The sequence below is a fragment of the Eptatretus burgeri genome, chromosome 4 (assembly GCF_056783735.1).
Source record: "Eptatretus burgeri isolate ZD-2024b chromosome 4, Ebu_testis_v1, whole genome shotgun sequence".
NCBI lineage: Eukaryota > Metazoa > Chordata > Myxini > Myxiniformes > Myxinidae > Eptatretus > Eptatretus burgeri.
In genome coordinates this window covers 84,823,498-84,843,788 of record NC_140964.1, presented here as the reverse complement: position 1 = coordinate 84,843,788, position 20,291 = coordinate 84,823,498, and the positions used below count along the sequence as shown (strand labels likewise).

General features: G+C 42.4%; 1 protein-coding gene across 6 annotated transcripts in view; it reads right to left on the bottom strand.

The window, feature by feature from the left end:
• Nucleotides 1-684: 684 nt before the first annotated feature.
• The window catches only part of LOC147028576 (uncharacterized), a 53,680-nt gene continuing 34,073 nt past the window's right edge, over nucleotides 685-20,291 (bottom strand). For 4 of the 6 annotated variants that reach the window (XM_085879116.1, XM_085879117.1, XM_085879119.1 and 1 more), the window contains 4 exons: nucleotides 2,763-2,855; nucleotides 2,606-2,680; nucleotides 2,378-2,508; nucleotides 685-989 (listed from right to left, as the gene is read on the bottom strand). In XM_085879116.1, the coding sequence (XP_085735242.1) occupies nucleotides 953-989; nucleotides 2,378-2,508; nucleotides 2,606-2,680; nucleotides 2,763-2,855 (336 nt within the window). In that variant the 3' untranslated portion in view covers nucleotides 685-952. Of the gene's footprint in view, nucleotides 2,509-2,605; nucleotides 2,681-2,762; nucleotides 2,856-10,165; nucleotides 10,253-20,291 lie in introns of those variants that run through there. The other 2 variants (XM_085879118.1, XM_085879122.1) reach the window with 2 other exon arrangements.

Genomic DNA, 20,291 nt, shown 5'->3' with positions numbered 1-20,291 from the left:
GAACCCAAGACCAGTGTTGAAGATGATACTGCAATTAAATTTTAAAACGATTTCAAAGATCAAATATGGGTGGGAGGGGGAGGGGGGGGCAGAAAAAACTCCAAAAACAACCAATCAAATATAATCATTAATGGTTCCACCATTGTGTTTTATGTACTGCAATAAGGATTGCCAGTAAATGAAGCGATTAGTCACCTGCAGAGAACTCTACAAAAGGGACATACAAGAATTGCAATTTGATAGTTTACATGGGATGGTGAATATAGATGAGTTAGGAGCGCTTGAATTCACTCAAGAGGAAGCAGATCAACATGCATTTAGAATCTTCAAGGATAGATGCAATCCTCTGGAGAAGTATGAAGATATCATTTTCTGGCATGAGACCTTCAGTAATCGATTTGTTGGCTGCTGAATCTCATGCAAGATTGCGTGGATCAACTTAGGATGAGCAGCAATGTGTTGAATCCCCTCTAATTGTTCACTATTCTGTGCGATTCTATGCAAGTGTATCATTTTAATTGTATGTTGGAGATATGGTTTCACAGGCTAATCGGCTGTTCATCTCCCTTCGTAAATTGCTATTTAGGTGGCCAATTAGCTGTGTGCATACAACCGTTTTTGTCAGTGGTTTAGGGTTTGGCATGTCAGCAAAACTTGCAAAATAATTAAAAACAAAAAATAAAAAACGATTAGCTTCAATCTTTATTGTTCAGCAATGTTTAGAATTTGGACCAGTGACCTGTCAGAATGAATTTTAACATGCATTTGCTTCATCACTAATTTGTTGACATACCATAGCAGTGTTAACACATCTGCAAAAAACAGTTCAAAATAGCCAGAAATTCAGGAGGAAAAAAAACAAAACAAAACAACACCCCAAACCACAGCTGCCACGACAGCAATCATTTCATTTGAAGACTTCTCAAACGTCCCTATATTGCCCCAAGTTTCATCAAACTGCCATGCACTCACTGGTTACACCATTCATACTGGTTTGGGGGAGGAGAGGAGAAAAGGAGGGGAACAGACAGCGAGATCAAATTACCGAAAACAATCAGTGAGTTAAGCAAAATGTCATGGTTCAAACACAAACTTTGAAGATCTCTGCATGTGAAAAATATGAGTGCATCAGGGCATTGCAGAAGTCTGCTTTTGTCAAGTCATAACCAAAAAAAAAAAAAAAAAAAATCAAATGCCATCAGGTAGCTGGAAGAAAGATTAAGCAGAGGCACCCCATCTGCCATTAGCAATGTTACATCAAAGCAATTGGAGAGGAGGTTAAAGCAAGATAAACAAGATCCAAATTTATCAGGCAATGTAAGTTTTTTTTTTTTCAACCAGCAACTCCAACTGGTTTATTTTTATGCACGTTAGATTTTGAAAATTAATGCAATGGGGCATTGTTGCCAAAATGTGATGCGAGAGCATACTTTGAAGGGTGGAAAGAAACCAACCAAGAATCAAAGAGAAAAAGAGTTTCCATCAAATCACAGCCACCATTTTGCTCAACATATCTGTCCAAATTCAAACAAGCCAAAAAAAAGCCACAATGTCTTTTTTTTTTTTGCAACAGAGAAAATACATCAAACAAAACAAGAATTAGGCCTGCCTTTCCACTGAGAAAGCAAAACAGGTCAAGGAAACATCCAAGACCATCTGATTCAACAACTTGCAAAAAAAAAAAAAAAAAAAAAAAAAAAAAAAAAAAGCAGCAAAGGAAACATTGCTCTCCAGAGACATGTTTTACAAAATCAATTTTTGCTTACAAATCAAACTGATTTGATTTGCAGAGCAAAACTCTTTTGATTTCAACTTTAGACTCATGTTCAAACTGAACAGTGAAAAAAAAAAAAAATCAGCAGCAGAAAGCAAAGCCATCTACTCACCCCTCCTCCACCCTTTTCCTCCTCCCAGAAACAGAAAAATAAACCATCAAATTTTGTTGCACATTTCCAAAGCATCTTGGCTTTCAAATCAAATAGCAGCTCTCCAAAGTAGATACGAAGGGAAATCGCATTTTGACAAACTTCCTTGAAACCATAAACTGATGCAGAGCATTTCAAAGCAAAAGCAAGAACACAAAACCAAATATCAAATGATAAAAGCATGAATATATAAATTTACACCTAATCACATTATCAGAGTCCTCAAGGATAAAGCTTTGTCAAAAGGCAGTATGGCAACTGCATGCACCAGAGAGAACAGCACAGTCAGCATATACATCTCTGCATTCACTTTATAGAAAACAAACAAACAAACAATTCTACACAACTTTTATCACAAAAATAACATACTTCGCATCTTTTTCTATAATTAAAATTAAAACCATTAGAATCGAATACAAGTTCAAAACAAACAAAATGTTTAAAGAATATACTTGAAACTGAAAGTATTGTCACAGGACAGGCGTCGACCTCGACAGCGACAACACAATTCTTGGCGATGTGGCCGACGAAGATCGACATGACGGCGCTTCATCTCGCATTCGCAGCGAGATGCTCCGCAAGCCTAAGGTCGACATCAATGAAAGGTCAAGTTCAGGCAAAAAAAGATCCAAGTTCAACTGAAGGAGACAGTTCAAACAACCAAAATGCAAGCCTTTCACCTTGCAGACGATGTCCTCAACACGATAAGGATTGTATTCCTTTTGACAAGAACGACAGAGCTGTTTAAAATAAACCTGAAGGCAAGACAGACGAGGCCATTCATACACAAGCAAGGTGAAACGTGACAAATATTGTTCGAGTCAAAGAAAGACAAACCTTGTTTGTTCCTGCAATGCACCACACATACGCACTTTCCCACCGTACATTGCAATTACGACAGTGGTAGAAACCATACTTTTGCTCCAAAAACTGCAATACAGAAAACACACCTGGCATTATTCTGTGCATTCATTTACAAATATCACACCACCCTTTGAGGATTTGCATTAAAAAAAAAACCCCAAAAAAAACCAACAGTAAAGACAAATGCACCGAATCTGGAATTACCTTCAACACCTTTGATTGCCTCGTTCACCATGTCAATAAAAACGCTTTCGTTCAAATTTTATGGAGATTAGCAAACCAGTACATTTTTTGAGAAGTTTAGGGCATCAGGAATATGAAAAAAAAATCAATGTTTACATTTGTGTAGACACCTGCAAAACTGCCATTTTGGGTTTTCAAAATGGTCGACATTAAAATAAGAATTTCTGAACATCTCAGCTTGTAATTGCAAGGGCGTAGCCAGAGGTCCAAAAGCGATGAGGCAAAAAGAGGTGAACTTGGTTGATGTGGCGGTGCGCGTAGCGCAATAATAAAGTAAACAGGGATAATTTTATTTTCCTGTGTAATATTAGGGGGGCATTGTCCTATTTTAGGTATTGTGATAGGAGGAGATAAGAGCATTCCAAGCACTGCCGGGTAGCTTTGATAGTTTACTCCCCAGGGAGCTCAGATGGCCAGAGGGCTCAGGCCAGATCACATTTCAGGAAATGAGGGACGAAGCTACTGCCTCGTCTGCTTCAGCCTGGCTACGCCCTAGAATCGACATTGAAACTTCATTCTCAATACTAATCCTATGTCTAAATGCCCAAATAATCCAAAGCTTTTGTCAAATTAGTAATTGTGAACACCAAAAAGCAATAAAAGAAGAAGACTGTGTCAGACCATTTCTGAGCTTCCCACTTATTCAGCTATTGAATGACATCTTAGTTGGTCAAGACTTGAAGCAGGTGAGTTAGCAATTCTGATGCATTCTGCTCCATCACTTGCCCCAGAAGGTATTTCTGCAGGCTTCCTCCAATTAATTTGCTTGTTTCAAGCAGATTAATTTTAGTTGTGGCATCTCTGAACCGTTTTAGAGCAAGTTCATACAGAGCCATGTACGTGTGGACGTGTGCACCGAGTGCTTTCTTGTAGTGGCTGCACTTGAGGATCCGTCTCGGAGCAGGCCCATGTACATCTGCCTCAATTGATGCAGCATCTATGCCAGAATTTTCTATTGAGGCTTCTTGTGCCCTCAGTGGAGCCATCACAGCATGCAGCTCCCCAAGTCTCAGAACAACTTCTCTTTTCAAGTTAAGTCTTGCACCAAGCAACTGTACTGCCTTCTCTTACAGGGCTATGTCAAAGGTTATGACGGTTGGGTGGTTTTCAACAACTGCCAAGCTCTTCAACCGAGACGCTTCCGACATCAGTCAGCATGGTAGACCACTCATGTGCGACCTCTGTAAGTAGAGGCAAGTCAGTGACTGACGAGATGACAAGCGATTTGTAGGTTGCCCAACCTGGGATACTGATTTGTGATTCACTGTCGGTTGATCAAGACAAAGCAGATATGAGCATCCAACTAAGATTGGTTAGTTTTCTCGGATTCAGCAATACCTGTGGAACATGCCTTGAATTTTTTTTTGCTTTTGACTGGCCCAGGTTTTGATTTGCTGCAAGGCTCAATGGGTAGATAAGGGACAACCGAATTTTTTTTTTTTTTTGCCTCACCAACTTCCAAATTGGGTGCGATTGCTTCTCCAGGCACATCTGCCTTCTAATACACTGCGGTGATTGTGCCATGTGCGGTGCCTTTGCAAAATCTGTATTAACAGCGAAGGAGACGAATGTACCTTTGTGGAAAGGTGGTACACAATCCATCAAATCGTTTTGAGTTTTTCCATAACAGCATTGGCAATTGCTGTTTCTAGGAGCAAGGCATGTCTGCATGATATGCATTAGTTCTGTATATGGAGGAGGTCCATCAACGCCCTTGTTCCTGGTGTCATGATGTACACCGAGTGCCAACCCTACAATCTGGGTTTTCTGGTGTGTGTGGTGTCCGAAATACGTCAGTGGCTTTCTTGGGCACATGGTGCAGTCATCTCCTGGTTTTGAAAGCATACATGAGATTGCGACTTCTGATCAATGCTGACATGTCAACTGCCCTGCTCATCTTTTTGCATCCCCTCCTGAGATCCCACCAAAATCCACCATACAAGGCTCTACAGCTTGGTTGGGACATCCTCTCTTGTGCTGCATACTGTAATTGCGTACTTCCTTCTCAATGAAATTGGCAATGCTGTTGCGTATTAGCTGAGCAGTCTTGTATTTCATCATTGTGTTGTCCATTTCACTTGTGGTATCTTGAATCAAGGAAGTGTGGACCATATCTTCTTTGCAGGATTCAAGACAGTAAAGAAAAGATTTTCTTCTTTCTGCCTCGCAAACTTCACACTTGGCAACTCTGCAAGTATTTTGTCCTATAGCCACTGTCGTGTCAGTGTCAGAGTGTGTTTGTGCTTCATCCAGACCACCAGGCATAGATATGTAGGCTTTTTCCGACGGCATCCACGGGTTGCTGAGCCTCATTTGGGGTTTGATATTCAATGGGATTGATCAGCTCAATCAAGCATGGTACTTGCTTTGTAGACTTGGCCCAGTTGCTGGCATCATCCAAGACATGGAAGACATGTCATGTCCAGCTTGGTTTGTGGCATCTTACATCTATTGCTGGGCATCACTTGGTGAGAGTGCATTGCTTGGTCTTGTCATCAATTCTGGATCATGGAAAATTTCCGCAGCTCATCGAAGTGCCTTCCCCACATTTTCAGTTCACAAGGTGAAGAGACGCTAGTCGTCTTCTTCACGTAAGCAGTGATCCCTCGTCAATAGCGCTGAGGTGCCTGAGGTTGCCGATTGCTGGATTTCAGAGCTTGTTCTTTTATGCTGTTGTTTCACAGCATAGGTTTCTGTAGACATGGCATGCCGCAAGCAGTTTCTCGCTCGCTGTATGGATATTGCATTTGTGGCATCAGAGTATGCAATATTTCCTTTGGATGTCAACACATTTTCAGTCCTGAAAGCTGGATCTTTCTTCCACTCCCTCAAGTAGTTTCTGCTACGATTCTGTTCTGGGATGTTGAACAAGTGTTCCTTTGCCGACAGTAGGCTCCCAAAGAATGCACCGCTTCCAGTCTAGTGTCCATGGAAGACTTCAATAAGCTCAACTTGCTGGTTCCTGTGTCTTCACTCAATGACTCGGGCACTGAAAAGAAAGCCATCACGATATTAACCAAGACCAAAACAATTGTGTCGTAGTCGTGTTAACATAAATTTTTACAGGATAAAATTAAATATTGCAAAACTACTGTAAAAATACTGCAAAACTATTGCAGCATCAGGACTTCAAAATACTGTTGCAACTGCCACCAGAAGAACTATGTTTGTGTGGCACAGAATGCAAAAATGATGCAGTCCAATATTGAATATGACAGTGATGATGTGTAATGTGTCGTCAAACTGAAATAGGAAATACGTCGATACCTATGCTGGTGTCACCACCAACAATTTGAACGTGCATTATTTTTTTTTTTTCCATGAAAATACAAACAATTTCACATACTTCATTTTTGATGTTCATAATCACTAATTTGACACAAGCTTTGGATTCTTTGGGCCTGGAAACAAGGTTGGCATTTGGAATGAAGTTTCTATGTGAATTACAAGCCAAGATATTCGGAAATCCTTATTTTATGGTGGCTATTTTGAAAATCCGAGATGGCAGCAATGCAGGGATCTGTGCAAATGTAAACATTGATTTTCATATTCCTGATGTCATAAGCTTCTTTAAAAATGTGCTGGTTTGCTCATCTCCATAAAATTTGAACAAAAATATAGTGAACTTGACCGAGCAAATAAAACTGGGAGATGGAAGAACAAGCAGCTGCTCATCCAAAGCAAACATATGAAACTTACAAGTGAATGTCAAACAAATGCAAAGTTGTCAAAACTCTACACAAGATTTTTAGAGGGTTCCCACTCCATGGCCAGGGCTCTTGGAGGACTTTGAAAATGATCACACAGAACAGGGAGATTAGAAAGTACAATTACATTAGAATTGCAAGGACAGGAGACAATATCTTGCCTTGTCCAATGCTCTACGTAGTGGCAATTCTGGCAAAGATAAGGTTTCATTGGCTTGTTACAATACTGGAAGGGTTGCTAATCAGCCAAGGGTGTAGGCACATTGTAATGTACAAATCTGGAGTCCCAGCATCATGATCTGTAAACTGAAAAAAGCCAATTTTTACATTTCCAGTTTTAAAAGAAAAGCCTACCAAAATTAATTAATTATTTTTTAAAGTTGCACGACTTGAAGGTTCAAACTCGAAGAGCGCTCTGTGGAGCAGATACCTCCGCCATGTAATGCCTGATCCACGAGAACATATATCTGGCCCAATACAATTTTGAAATGTGCTATACATCACTACATCGTATTTGGCCCTGAATGGTGAAGAATCACTTTAAAAATTAAATAATTATCGGATCCAGATCTTCACCAAAATCGAATCATTTCGTCCTTGCCACACACCCAACCTGTCCACCAAGTTTCGTCCGAATCTATTCACAACTTTGAGACATCGTGCAACATATCGGTTTAGCACTCTCAATGGTGAAGAATCACTTAGAATTATCAGATCTTCAGAAAACCGAATAAATTCTTCCTTTTCACACCCAACATGTCCACCAAGTTTTGTTTGAATTCATCCACAGCTTTTTGAGATATGATGCCACATATAGTTTTTGGCCCTCTCAATGGTGAAGAATCACTTAAAAAAAAATTCGTTGGATCTGGATCTTCACCAAAATCTAATCAGTCCATCCTTGTCACACCGAAGCTGTCCACAATTTCATCCGGATCCATCCACAAATTTGAGATGTCCTGTACACAAACAACCCCCCCCCCCCCAAAAAAAGGACAAACGGGTGAAAACAACCTCCTTCACTTTTGGTGGCAGAGATTAAAAAAAAATTTTTTTTTAATCATTCAGGTATTAATAATAATAATAATAATAAAGAAAAAAGTTTTATATTGATATCGACAAGGAGCACCCCACTTTTTTTGGTGGCATGAACAGATCTGGAATTATGAAAGCTAAATCTTGAATGTTTTTCAAAATATCATGCACACAAGCCAGGTTACCAAGATGGCTGCCATGGCAACACAATTCAGTCAATCATAGCTCTGATATAATCAGGTTGAGATAATGTTGTGAGGAATACACATCTGCAATATGAAAGGTAAATGTTAAACGCTTCTTGAAATATTGCGGACACAAAAGTACATGGACCGATCTGTCAGTTGAATGGAGCTCATTTTCATGTCCCCGGTCTCATCTGGTCAAAGGGGAGGGAGACAAATTTATAACATTGAAACATTTGAGGCATAGCACCGCAGGAAGCGTGCGCAGATGGGATCAACACGAGGGAAATATCCAGACTTAACCGGCCCCAAATGGGCACCCCCTCCATTTGTACACCTTACGTGAGGGTAGTGAGTACAGGCAGTGGTGAGGGTGTAGGGAAATTTTTGCATTTGGAAAGCGGTGGGAATCTACCACACTTCATCCCCACTTCTCCTCAATCTTCCCAATTAGTCATTAGCTTGATAGATTTAAATCTCATGTTGGTGTAGGGAGGGCATGATGGGCCGAATGACCTCCTCCTGCATCAAATCCTTGTTATAGCTTCATGGCAGACGGACCCCAGGGTCACCTGCCTCAAAATCCAAAAATGTTCACGACACATAATTCAACCTTGAAAACACAGCTTTAAAGTTTGAGAATTGTTTCTCGCACGTATACGCATGAGAAAGAGGGGGAGTACTTGCATACAATCAGAGATGGCAAATGTATCAACATTACTCCTCCCGGTCAGTGATGTCTACAATTGAAATATTTATTCTGGTATCTTTGAAAAGTTTTCCTTTAAGCCCTAGGTATTGTAATTTTATCAACCATGAAAAAAAAAAAGGCATGCAATCTTGCAATGAGTAATTCACTTAAAAGTTAATGAGCATTAGTCAGTTTTTCATTGTGCTCAAACTCTTCTGGCAAAGTCAGTCCAATGGTGTGAAATCCAGTAATTGGAACAAGATTGTTCAGTTTAAAAAGAAAAATGTAAACTACAAGTATGTAACTTACAAACTACAGGTGAAACATGAATTGTGCAGCACGTGCAAATTCCTAACCCTACCTTGTACCAAGCTGGAATTGGAAGCATTCGCTTTGTTTTCAAAGCTTTAACCACCGAGGATGCTCAGGCAGCATCGCATTAAATCATGGAGACAACTTTCCAATGTGCATTACATGATACAAGGGAGAGGGATTTACATCTAAAAGTAAGTTTTGTTTAAGGTGTGGCTGTGATCTCCTCGTTTGCATGGAAACTTAAAAAAAAATCCCCAAAAACATACAAGCAGATGCCGATACAGTACTGCTCGCTTGACATCCTTGTGGTGCAACAAGTTTCATTTATGGAATGCTGACTGCACCACAGCTTAAACCAGTTTGAAGCAGAGAAGAGAAAAGGAAGGAATTCATCTCACTGTATATTCACCCAATGAAGTGAAGTGAACACGTCACCAGGTTGTCTATCATCAAAAGGAACTTTTCCAGAAAACACAAACTGACATTTGGTCACCACAACATGTATATATATATATATATATATATATATATATATATATATACATATATATATATATATATATATATATATATATATATATATATATATATATATATATATATATATATATATATATATATATATATATATATATATATATATAAAACATGATTAAAGCTTGAACAACAATCATGGCAGGAGTTGAGGACAAGGCCAAAAAGTCTCCAGGAGTTAAAACCACAAAATGAACACCAAGGATCACAAGGCAATTATGATCTATGACCACTATTCTACCTTGTTCAAACAAATTACCATGATGCTTTGTCCCTCCATGCATTGTGTTTTTAATCTTTGTTTATTATTATTTTTAAATTGAGATAGGCAAAAGTTATCATCCCGTTTAATTTGTTAAACCAGTGAACCACCACCAAAATTGCCTGTTATGGTTTTTAGCAGTTCTGGGCTCCACTTGCACTTTTTTGAATCACCATTTTGTAAAGATTAGTTGGCCCATTGGACCAAATTTTCATTGGTCTCCAGTTTTGTTGCATACCAGCCTGCTTTATTGCTCGAGCATAAGCCTGCCTTTCACCAAGCCCAGCACAGGGATTATACGTTATTATTGCCATATGATACAATTCTTATTTTAAATATTAGTATTAATATATGCTTCATGACAACATTACATTTTTAAAATTTATATTGTAACTAGCAAATACAACCTGTCGCTTCGCTTATGGGTCAATGTAGTGTGGGGGGAGGGGGAGGGGAGAAAGACAGAAAACAACAGGTGTGGGAGGAGAGTGCTGCATTTTGAGAGGGGACAGGGTGACAAAAGAGTGGGGAAGAAAAGAAAGTCAGAACGGTTGTACACACAAGTTTGTAAAGTAATCTGTCACATCTGGAAAAAAAATATTGATATTCCAATTCCAGAAAATGTGGGAAAAATGAACCAAAAGCAATCACTGAAAACGTTGAAGTACCGCTGACGTGCAATCCAATGATCCCATCAGGCGTGAACATCGAAAACAAAGCATTGCAACCAGACATTTTGCTTAAAAAAAAAAAAAAAAGACATTGCTAATTGAGGTGTGAATAACAGTGGTTTTGGACTAAATGCAGAAATCAAGAAAATGACCAAATACAAAGACCTCAAGAATGAAATGAAAAGATCCTGGAAGCTGAAGAATGCCAAAGTTGTCCCAGTTTATAGTTGGAGCTACAAGAATGACAACCTCAGATTTAAAAACCTCCCTGGGAATATCACTACAAACAACAATTGGAAGCCGTCCGGGGCTCAGTAACGATCCTGAAGAGAGCCCTCGGCACAAAACTTTGAGAACAGAAAAAAACTTCACAGCTTGGTCCATGAATCGTGACCCCTTACTGAAATGAAGGTGGATACTTTGAGCCTGCCCTGGGAGGGACTCCATTCCACATTCTGAAACCCACATATGAAGATACCAAATAAATAAATACAAAAACACCAGTCTAAGTTTCACTTCCTGAAACCCACCCACAGGTGGAGCCAGCAGATAACAGTAACTTGCATGGACATACGCACGCACACAAACAAACAAACACTCAAACGGAGGTGGATATTTTGAGACCTCGTAGGGCTCCGTTCCACTTTATGAAACCCCCATATGGAAATAACCAACCACAACACACATGCCAAATGCCATTGTGGTAATACAGTTGATGTACACGAACACATTCATCAACTAAATAAAGAAACGACAAACACCAATATTTACCTTAAACCAGCATTCTTTGAAAGAGGATTTAAAGTGGGTAATTCGTGAAATTAGATTAAAAAAAAAATGTATCAAACAACAGAACACAAAATGTCGATCAATTCTTTACGCCTTCACAGCGAGAACAAACATGGCGAACACCTGGTCAGATGGACCTTGTTTTTATTTTTATTTTTTAACATGCAGATGTCAAAGTCAGATGTCAAAAAGAGACGTCCAAATTGAACAAAACATTTTTCTCAGTTGGAACTGCTTGTAAGTTCGATTGTGGAGATAAAATTTTGCAATTCGTTTTAGTTTAAGAGATACTCATGGCGAACGCATTTGCGGAAATGAAATAAAAACGAACGTCGATGTCTCCGAGCATTTATAAGCATTGCAATGGACCGAGCGATTCGTCGCCATGATGAACAGCTTGTTCCAAATCAAGGTAAGGCACAAGGTTGAGCAGGTCAAATAACATGGCGGCTTCAGACCCCAGCGAGGTTACCCAGGAAACTCCTTAAGACCCCAGACCAGCGAGGTGGCCGATAAGGCCATTAATTAAAACACCCCTTTTGAAGATAATTTAACACAAACACCCAATTTTCACTTCCTTGGAGTTCTCTTTGGATGCATGCAAAGTTTCAGGCTGCAAGGTTTTCCAGTTATGGAGGACACGCACAAACACTTCCAAAACGGCTAAAACTCAAACATTCTGCATGCATATTCATTATTTTTATACAATTACATCACACCAGCACTCAGCAAAGCAGATACCTCCACCAGGCAGACAAGTTTACATTTTGTATCCCACTGATGGTCCGGATTCAGATCCGGACCTGAACCAAAATAAAAATCAGCTTGTTTTCGTCACCAATCCAAATCGTACATAACTTTTGGGAATATCATCGACAGACTGGTGAAAACAATCTTTCCACCTTTGGTAATAGAGGTAATAAATAAATAAATATATAGATATATATTACACACACACACACACACACACACACACACACACACACACACACACACACACACACACACACACACACACACACACACACACACACACACACACACACACACACACACACACACACACACACACACGAGCCAAAACATGACCACTGACAGGTGACGTGAATAACATTGATAATCTTGTTACAATGGCACCTGTCAAGGGGTGGGATATATTAGGCAGCAGGTGAATAGTTAGTTCTTGAAGTTGATGTGTTGGATGCAAGAGAAATGGGCAGGAGTAAAGACCTGAGTGACTGACAAGGGCCAAATTGTTATGGCCAGACGACTGGCTCAGAGCATCTCTGAAACGACAAGACTTGTGGGGTGTTCCCGGTCAGCAGTGGTGAGTACCTACCGACAGTGATCCGAGGAGGGATAAACCACAAACCGGCGACAGAATGTTGGGCGCCCAAGGCTCATCGATGTGCGAGGGCAACGAAGGCTATCCCATCTAGTCCAAACCGACAGAAGGTCTACTGTGGCACAAGTCACAGAAAATTTGAATGGTTACGGGAAGAATGTCACAATCCACAGTGCATCGCACCCTGCCACATTTGGGGCTGCGTAGCCGCAGACCGGTCAGAGTGCCCATGATGACCCCTGTCCACCATCAAAAGCACCTTCAATGAGCAAGCGAGCATCGGAACTGGAACTTGGAGCAGTGGAAGGTCACCTGGTCCGACGAGTCCGGTTTTCTTTTAGATCACTTGGATGGCCGTGTACCTGGGGAAGTGATGGCACCAGGATGCACTGCAGGAAGACGACAAGCCGGAAGAGGGAGTGTGATGCTCTGGGCAGTGTTCTGCTGGGAAACCCTGGGTCCGGCCATTCATGTGGACGTCAATTTGACACGAGTCACCCACCTAAACATCGTTGCAGACCAGATACACCCCTTTATGGCAATGGTATTCCCTGATGACAGTGGCCTCTTTCAGCTGGATCATGTGCCCTGCCACACTGCACACATTGTTCGGGAATGGTTTGAGGAACATGATGAAGTGTTGAGGATTATGCCCTGGCCTCCAAATTCTCCAGATCTCAATCCGATTGAGCATCCATGGGATTTTCTGGACTGATGAGTCCAATCCACGGCGGCTCCACCTTGTAACATAAAGGAGTTGAAGGATCTGCTGCTAATGTTATGGTGCCAGAGACGACAGGACACCTTCAGAGGTCTTGTAGAGTCCATGTCTCGGCGCCATTTTAGCAGCACATTAGGCAGGTGATTGTAATGTTTTGGCTCATCGGTACGACATATATTGTTGGTCCTCATACACCAGCCAGTGTATGCCCAGGTTAGAATAGGTGTACCAAATTCCTGTGTGTCATAAGAGGCAACCAGGGTTGCATCAGGAAGGGCATCCGGCGTAAAAACCTCTGCCAAATCATTATACGGACAACAAAACTAATTTCCATACCGGATCGGTCAAGGCCCGGGTTACCAATGACCGCCACCGGTATCGGTGGTCAGCAGGGTACCAGTGGAAATTGTGCTACTGCTGGGCGAAGGAGGAGAAGGAGACGGGGAAGGCGAGTCCGGAGGCAGTGGGAGAGGGGGAAGAGTAGAAGTGTGCAGATGAGAGTTGGAACTCTGAATGCTGGGACGATGACTGGCAAAGGGCGAGAGTTGGCTGATATGATGGAGAGAAGAAAGGTGGACATACTGTGTGGACAAGAGACCAAGTGGATGGGGAGTTAGGCTCGGAGCATTGGAGGTAGTTTCAAACTGTTCTTCCATGGTGTGGATGGGAGGAGAAATGGTGTCGGGGTAATCCTGAAGGAAGATTATGTCAAGAGGGTATTGGAGGTGAGGAGAGTGTCTGACTGAGTGATGAGTGTGAAGTTGGAAATTGAAGGGGTGATGATGAATGTCATCAGTGCATATGCCCCACATATGGGGTGTGAGATGGAATATAAAGAAGATTTCTGGAGTGAGTTAGATGAAGTGGTGGAGAGTGTATCCAAGGATGAAAGAGTGGTAATTGGAGCAGATTTAAATGGGCATGTTGGGGAAGGGAATAAAGAGGATGAGGAGGTGATGGGTCGGTACGGTCTCAACAAGAGAAATGTGGAAGGGCAAATGGTGGTAGAGTTTGCAAAAAGAGTGGAAATGGCAGTGGTAAACACGTATTTCAAGAAGAAGGAGGAACACAGGGTGACATACAAGAGTGGAGGAAAGTGCACACAGGTGGATTACATCTTCAGTAGGAGATGCAATCTGAAAGAGATTAGAGACCAAGGTGGTGGCAGGGGAGAGTGCAGCTCGACAGCATCGATTGGTGGTCTGTAGGATGACTTTAGAGGTGAGGTTGAGGAAGAGAGTGAGGGCTGAACCAAGGACCAGATGGTGGAAGCTGAAGGAGGAAGACTGTTGTGTGAAATTTAGGGAGGAGGTGAGACAGGTGTTGGATGGTGGTAAAGATGGGTGGGATGATTGGGCAACTACAGCAGAAGTGGTGAGGGAGATAGCTAGGAAGGTACTTGGTGTGACATCTGGACAGAGGAAGGAAGATAAGGAGACTTGGTGGTGGAATGAGGAAGTACAGGAAAGTATAAGGAAGAAGGGGTTGGCGAAAAGGAAGTGGGATAGTCAGAGAGATGAAGAAAGTAGGCAGGAGTACAAGGAGTGGCGGCGAAAGGCAAAAAGAGGTGGCAAAGGCCAAGGAAAAGGCATATGACGAGCTGTATGAGAACTTGGATACAAAAGAAGGGGAAAAGGATTTATACCGATTGGCAAGACAGAGGGACCGAGCTGGGAAGGATGTGCTGCAGGTTAGGGTGATAAAGGACGCAAATGGGAATGTGCTGACGAGCGAGGAGAGTGTGTTGAGAAGGTGGATGGAGTACTTTGAGGAGCGGATGAATTAAGAAAATGAGAGAGAGAAGGTTGGAAGAGGTGGAGATAGTGAATCTGGAAGTGGGGTGGATCAGTAAGGATGAAGTGAGGACAGCTATGAAGAGGATGAAAAGTGGAAAGGCGGTTGGCCCAGATGGTATACCAGTGGAGGCATGGAAGTGCTTCGGAGAGATGGCAGTGGGGTTGTTAACCAGATTGTTTAATAAAGTCTTGGAAAGTGAGAGGATGCCGGAGGAGTGGAGATTAAGTGTACTGGTTCCGATTTTCAAGAATAAGGATGATGTGCAGAGCTGTGGAAATTACAGAGGGATAGAGTTGTTAAGCCACACCATGAAGTTGTGGGAAAGTAATGGAAGCTCGGTTGAGAGGAGAGGTGACGATCTGTGAGCAGCAATATGGGTTTATGCCAGGAAAGAGCACCACTGATGTGATGTTTGCTTTGAGAATGTTAATGGAGAAGTATAGGGAAGGCCAGAAATAGTTACATTGTGTGTTTGTGGATTTAGAGAAAGCTTATGATGGAGTGCCAAGAGAGGAGTTGTGGTATTGTTTGAGGAAGTCGGGAGTGGTGGAGAAGTTTGTGAGGATCGTGCAGGATATGTATGAGGACAGTGTGACAGCGGTGAGGTGTGCGGTCGGAATGATGGACCGGTTTAAGGTTAAAGTGGGATTGCACCAAGGATCGACTCTGAGCCCTTTCCTGTTTGCAATGGTGATGGACGAGATCAGACTGGAGTCTCCATGGACTATGATGTTCACGGATCACATCATGATCTGTAGGGAGAGTAGGGAGCAGGCTGAATCGAGCCTTGAGAGGTGGAGGTACGCACTGGAGAGAAGGAGAATGTTAGTCAGTAGGAGTAAGACGGAGTACATGTGCGTAAATGAGAGGGAGGGTGGTGGTATGGTGCAGTTGCAAGGAGTTGAGGTGGGGAAGGTGGATTGGTTTAAATACTTGGGATCAACTGTCCAAAGTAACGGAGAGTGTGGGAGAGAAGTGAAAAAGAGAGTGCAGGCAGGATGGAGTGGGTGGAGAAGAGTTGCAGGAGCGATTTCTGACAGAAGGGTAGCTGCAAGAGTGAAGGGGAAAGTATACAAGACGGTAGTGAGACCAGGTATGTTGTATGGTTTGGAGGTGGTGGCACCAACAATAAGACAGGAAGCGGAGCTGGAGGTGGCAGAGTTAAAGATGCTGCGATTCTCGTTGGGAGTGACGAGGATGGATAGGATAAGAAATGAGTATATTAGAGGGACAGCGCAGGTTGGACGGTTTGGAGACAAAGTGAGAGAGGAGAGATTGAGATGGTTTGGCCATGTGCACAGGAGGGAAACGGAGTATATCGGGAGAAGGATGTTGAAGATGGAGCCGCCAGGCAGGAGGAGAAGAGGAAGGCCAAAGAGGTTCATGGATGCGGTGAGGGCGGACATGCGGGTGGTTGGAGTGTCAATGGAAGATGTGGAGGATAGAACGAAATGGAGACGGTTGATCCGCTGTGGCAACCCCTAACGGGAGCAAGCCGAAAGAGGAAGAAGAAGAATATATATACATATATACATACACACACACACATACATACACATACACATACATACACACATACATACACACACACACCTTCTTATAATATAATACTTATTTACTATATATTCTTCTTCTTTCGGCTGCTCCAGTTAGGGGTCGCCACAGCGGATCATCCGCATGATCTGCATAGTGATTTGGCACACGTTTTACGCCGGATGCCCTTCCTGATGCAACCCTGGTCGCCTCTTACAACACAGGGATATGGTACACCAATTTGAACCGGGGTATACACCGGCCCAGTATACTGGTACTCATTTCGCCGACCTCGGAAGGATGACAGCCTGAGTCAACCCCCTGGTGTATTAATTCAGTGGCCCAACGGGGCTTGAACTCAGGACCTCTTGGATCCCAAGCCGCTGCCCTAACCACTGCGCCAACACCAGGCTCAACGTATTTACTATATATATATATATATATATATATATATATATATATATATATATATATATATATATATATATATATATATATATATATATATATATATATATTTATATATATATATATATATATATATATATATATATATATATATATATATATATATATATATATATATATATATCGGGAATTGTACCTTTTTCTATTAGCATTGCTTTTCCAAGTCATTATATGTTTTTGCAGGCTTCGTGTTAATCAAACTATGCTCTTGGCTGGCTGCTTGGGAAAAAGGACAATTGGAACAGTGTATGCAGAAAATACAATTGTGATTTACCTTGAGGAATCCAGAGGAGCGCTGTGGGAGCAGGGCTCGGGAGTGAACAGTTATTTCCTCTCATCTCTACTTATGTTTCACCATTCTTGTGATGAAATGAGCCAATTGTTTGCAGCTGGTTAGGTTGAAAGGACAAATTGAGATAAACATTTGTCCAAAGATAAAACAGAGTACATAAGGGGGTGATAAAACCGTATCAGACAGTGACGGCTCCCTCTGAGCATATGTTCCTGGTGTTTGCCGTGCTCCGTGTACACGTACCTTGGTGGATAATAAACAGCTTTCTCTCAAGTACATAATCTGTCTTCATACCTTGGTGAAGGGTGATCGACGTTTACGACAATTGGCGCAGCGAAGCAGGGGGCTAAGACAAGTGGAAGCGGAGGTGGGGATAAACCTTTGGTGATCAAAGAGAGAAAGCTGGCACCGGTGACCAATTTGAATAAGGTAAACCTTTGTGCTGGGGAGTTTATAAATTAGATACTCTTTCCCACCCCAGGTTTCGCTCATCCCTGCCTCTGCCCTTGTCCTCGCCCAAAATAACCGGTAAAGATAAATGTTTGGAGAGAGAACTGTTTATTGTTTATCAAGGAGGTGGGGGGGTAGGTTACTTAAGGTCCTGAACTGGGAGTTTGAGGGCCGAGGGCATATGGCTAAGGCTGCCTAGTCGGACCTGAGAACAACTTCAGCTCAGCAATAGCAATGGGAAACAAATCTGGAAAACGAGAGGAGGGGAATGAACCCCCTCGGGATACACCTGCTTACCAAATGTTTAAGTTACATGGGAGGGTGGCAGTGGAGCAAAATGATTGCTGGGCAAAATGGATGACTTACCATGGCCAAATAGCGGGTCGTTTGACCTACCGGTAGTGCAGAATCTGCGGGAAGAGTTTATGAGATGCAATAAACTGTCGAGGAAGGAAACTCCAGTAAACTGGCTGGCGTTCAGAATATGGCAAGAGGAGGCAATTAAAAGATCAAGCACAGCCAAGCAAGCAACACTGGCGGGTAGAGTGCTTCAGCTTCATGGTCAACTCGAAGGTGCGGAGCGGCGAATTAAGGATGCGGCTGCATCAGCGCCGGCACCGAGCCAAATAATAGAACATAGCTCACCAATTTCCCAGTGTGCGAAACATCGGGGTAGGAGTATTCTAATGCCCCGGGGTCTGCAGTGCCGAGGCAGGAGTGCTCCAATACCGGGGAAGTATCATTCACACCCCAAACCTCGGCATACCAACCGCTGGGACTATCTCAGCCAGCTACACAATATCAGCTGTTTAACCCGTCGTCTGGGCGGCCGTACAACTATGTCCTAAGATCCCAGGTAAGGATTGTGATGGCAATGCGTGTTGGGGAAAACGGTTTAAGCTCAAGGAATTGGTTGATTTTTATTTAGTTGATTACAAGTGCACAGTAATCAATGGTGAAAACGACAATTCTTTGAGCAAAACAAAGATATTATGGCATCAATGTGAATGGTTAGTTTGGCTGTGGCAGTTTGTACCATGGCATGTTTTGAATGATGAATGAGTTAATGCGAATTAGCTGAGAATGATTTAAAAACCACTCACGATGGTGAGAAGCATCTTCTGTGTGCGATGCCTGTTGGCTGTGGACATAATGCATGCGTAACCGAGCCGGCCATGGAGACTGTATCCTTGCTCCACATATTTGCAAGCATGGTATGTGAATGGAGGGATGCACAGTGAGGAGGATGTTGTGGAGGTGTTTTAAAATTACACTGTAGAATGTGGACTGGTCTTGCTTTGGTGGCCATGCTGGTTGGCGAACCGGGTGGGTGATGATTGTGGAGCTCCTGGTGTTAATTGCTGTAGGGAGGTTTTGTGTTCATATTATTACATTCTGAACCTCCATGGTTTATAGTTAATTAGAGAGGCGTGTGAAAATATGTATTTGCTTTGTTTGATAAGATCTGAAATGGCAAAGTGTATTTCAAGAACAGGTGTGCAAGTGGAGTGTGGTCAAGGATTTATCAGCAGACATGCGTGTCTCATGAGTCCTTGGTGCAGGTCTTCGATGGGACACGAGTCATAAATCAGAATTGGGTTTGTTTTCGTGTTTAGGGCAAGCCTTGTTCAGGTGAGCAAATGGTGGGTGCAGGTAAGCATATGCATCAGTGGTGAAGGTAATGGTGTGATGGGCCAACCCTGTCCACTGAGTGTGTTTGAATCTCAGCTTAGCTCGAGGATGATATGAAAGTGAAGTCCATTTGGGAGGCTCGCTATCGCTGGCATTGTGAGGGTAATCCTCTGGTTGCTCAACCCGGCAAGGTTTAAGTGCTGGGCAGCTGGAGGAGATTTGTGGGTGCTGAGCCCTCGATTCGGTTCATGTGCGGATTCAAAAGGGGGGGGGTGGGGGCTTGGCGGTTATTGTGTCAACATGCGCATGCAGTGCCCAGTGACGTGCGAGAAACGTTTCCAAAATTAGATTTGATTTGTGCATAAAGATGTTGTCAAAATGTGGAGATGTGATTTGGAATGATTTTAAAGTGATTTGATGTTTAGCACAAAGGGCGATTCACAGATGATTAATCATCCCCCAGATGGACGCGGGACCGAGGCGCGGAGGATTGAGGGATTCGGGATGGATAGTCAAGGGACGAAGGATATAGGTGGTGAGCATGGGGAGTACCCCGATTATACAGGATTGATGGGCCTAATTGCCTCCTCATACGTTAAAATTCATTGCATAGCTTTGTGTGGGAAACAGACAGAAAAACATCTGTTGTCTTTATATGGGCCTCTATCTGTCAGGGTAAATACATCAGATTTAATTGGACAATTTTATTTGTTGTCACAATGATAGACCGTGGGGGTGTTTGGGCGAGATTGGAGGAATGTACTCAAGGGGGAGTTAAATGCTGTTCGCCTGGTCACTCGACAATTTTTGTACACCTGTTTAAAACAGAGGT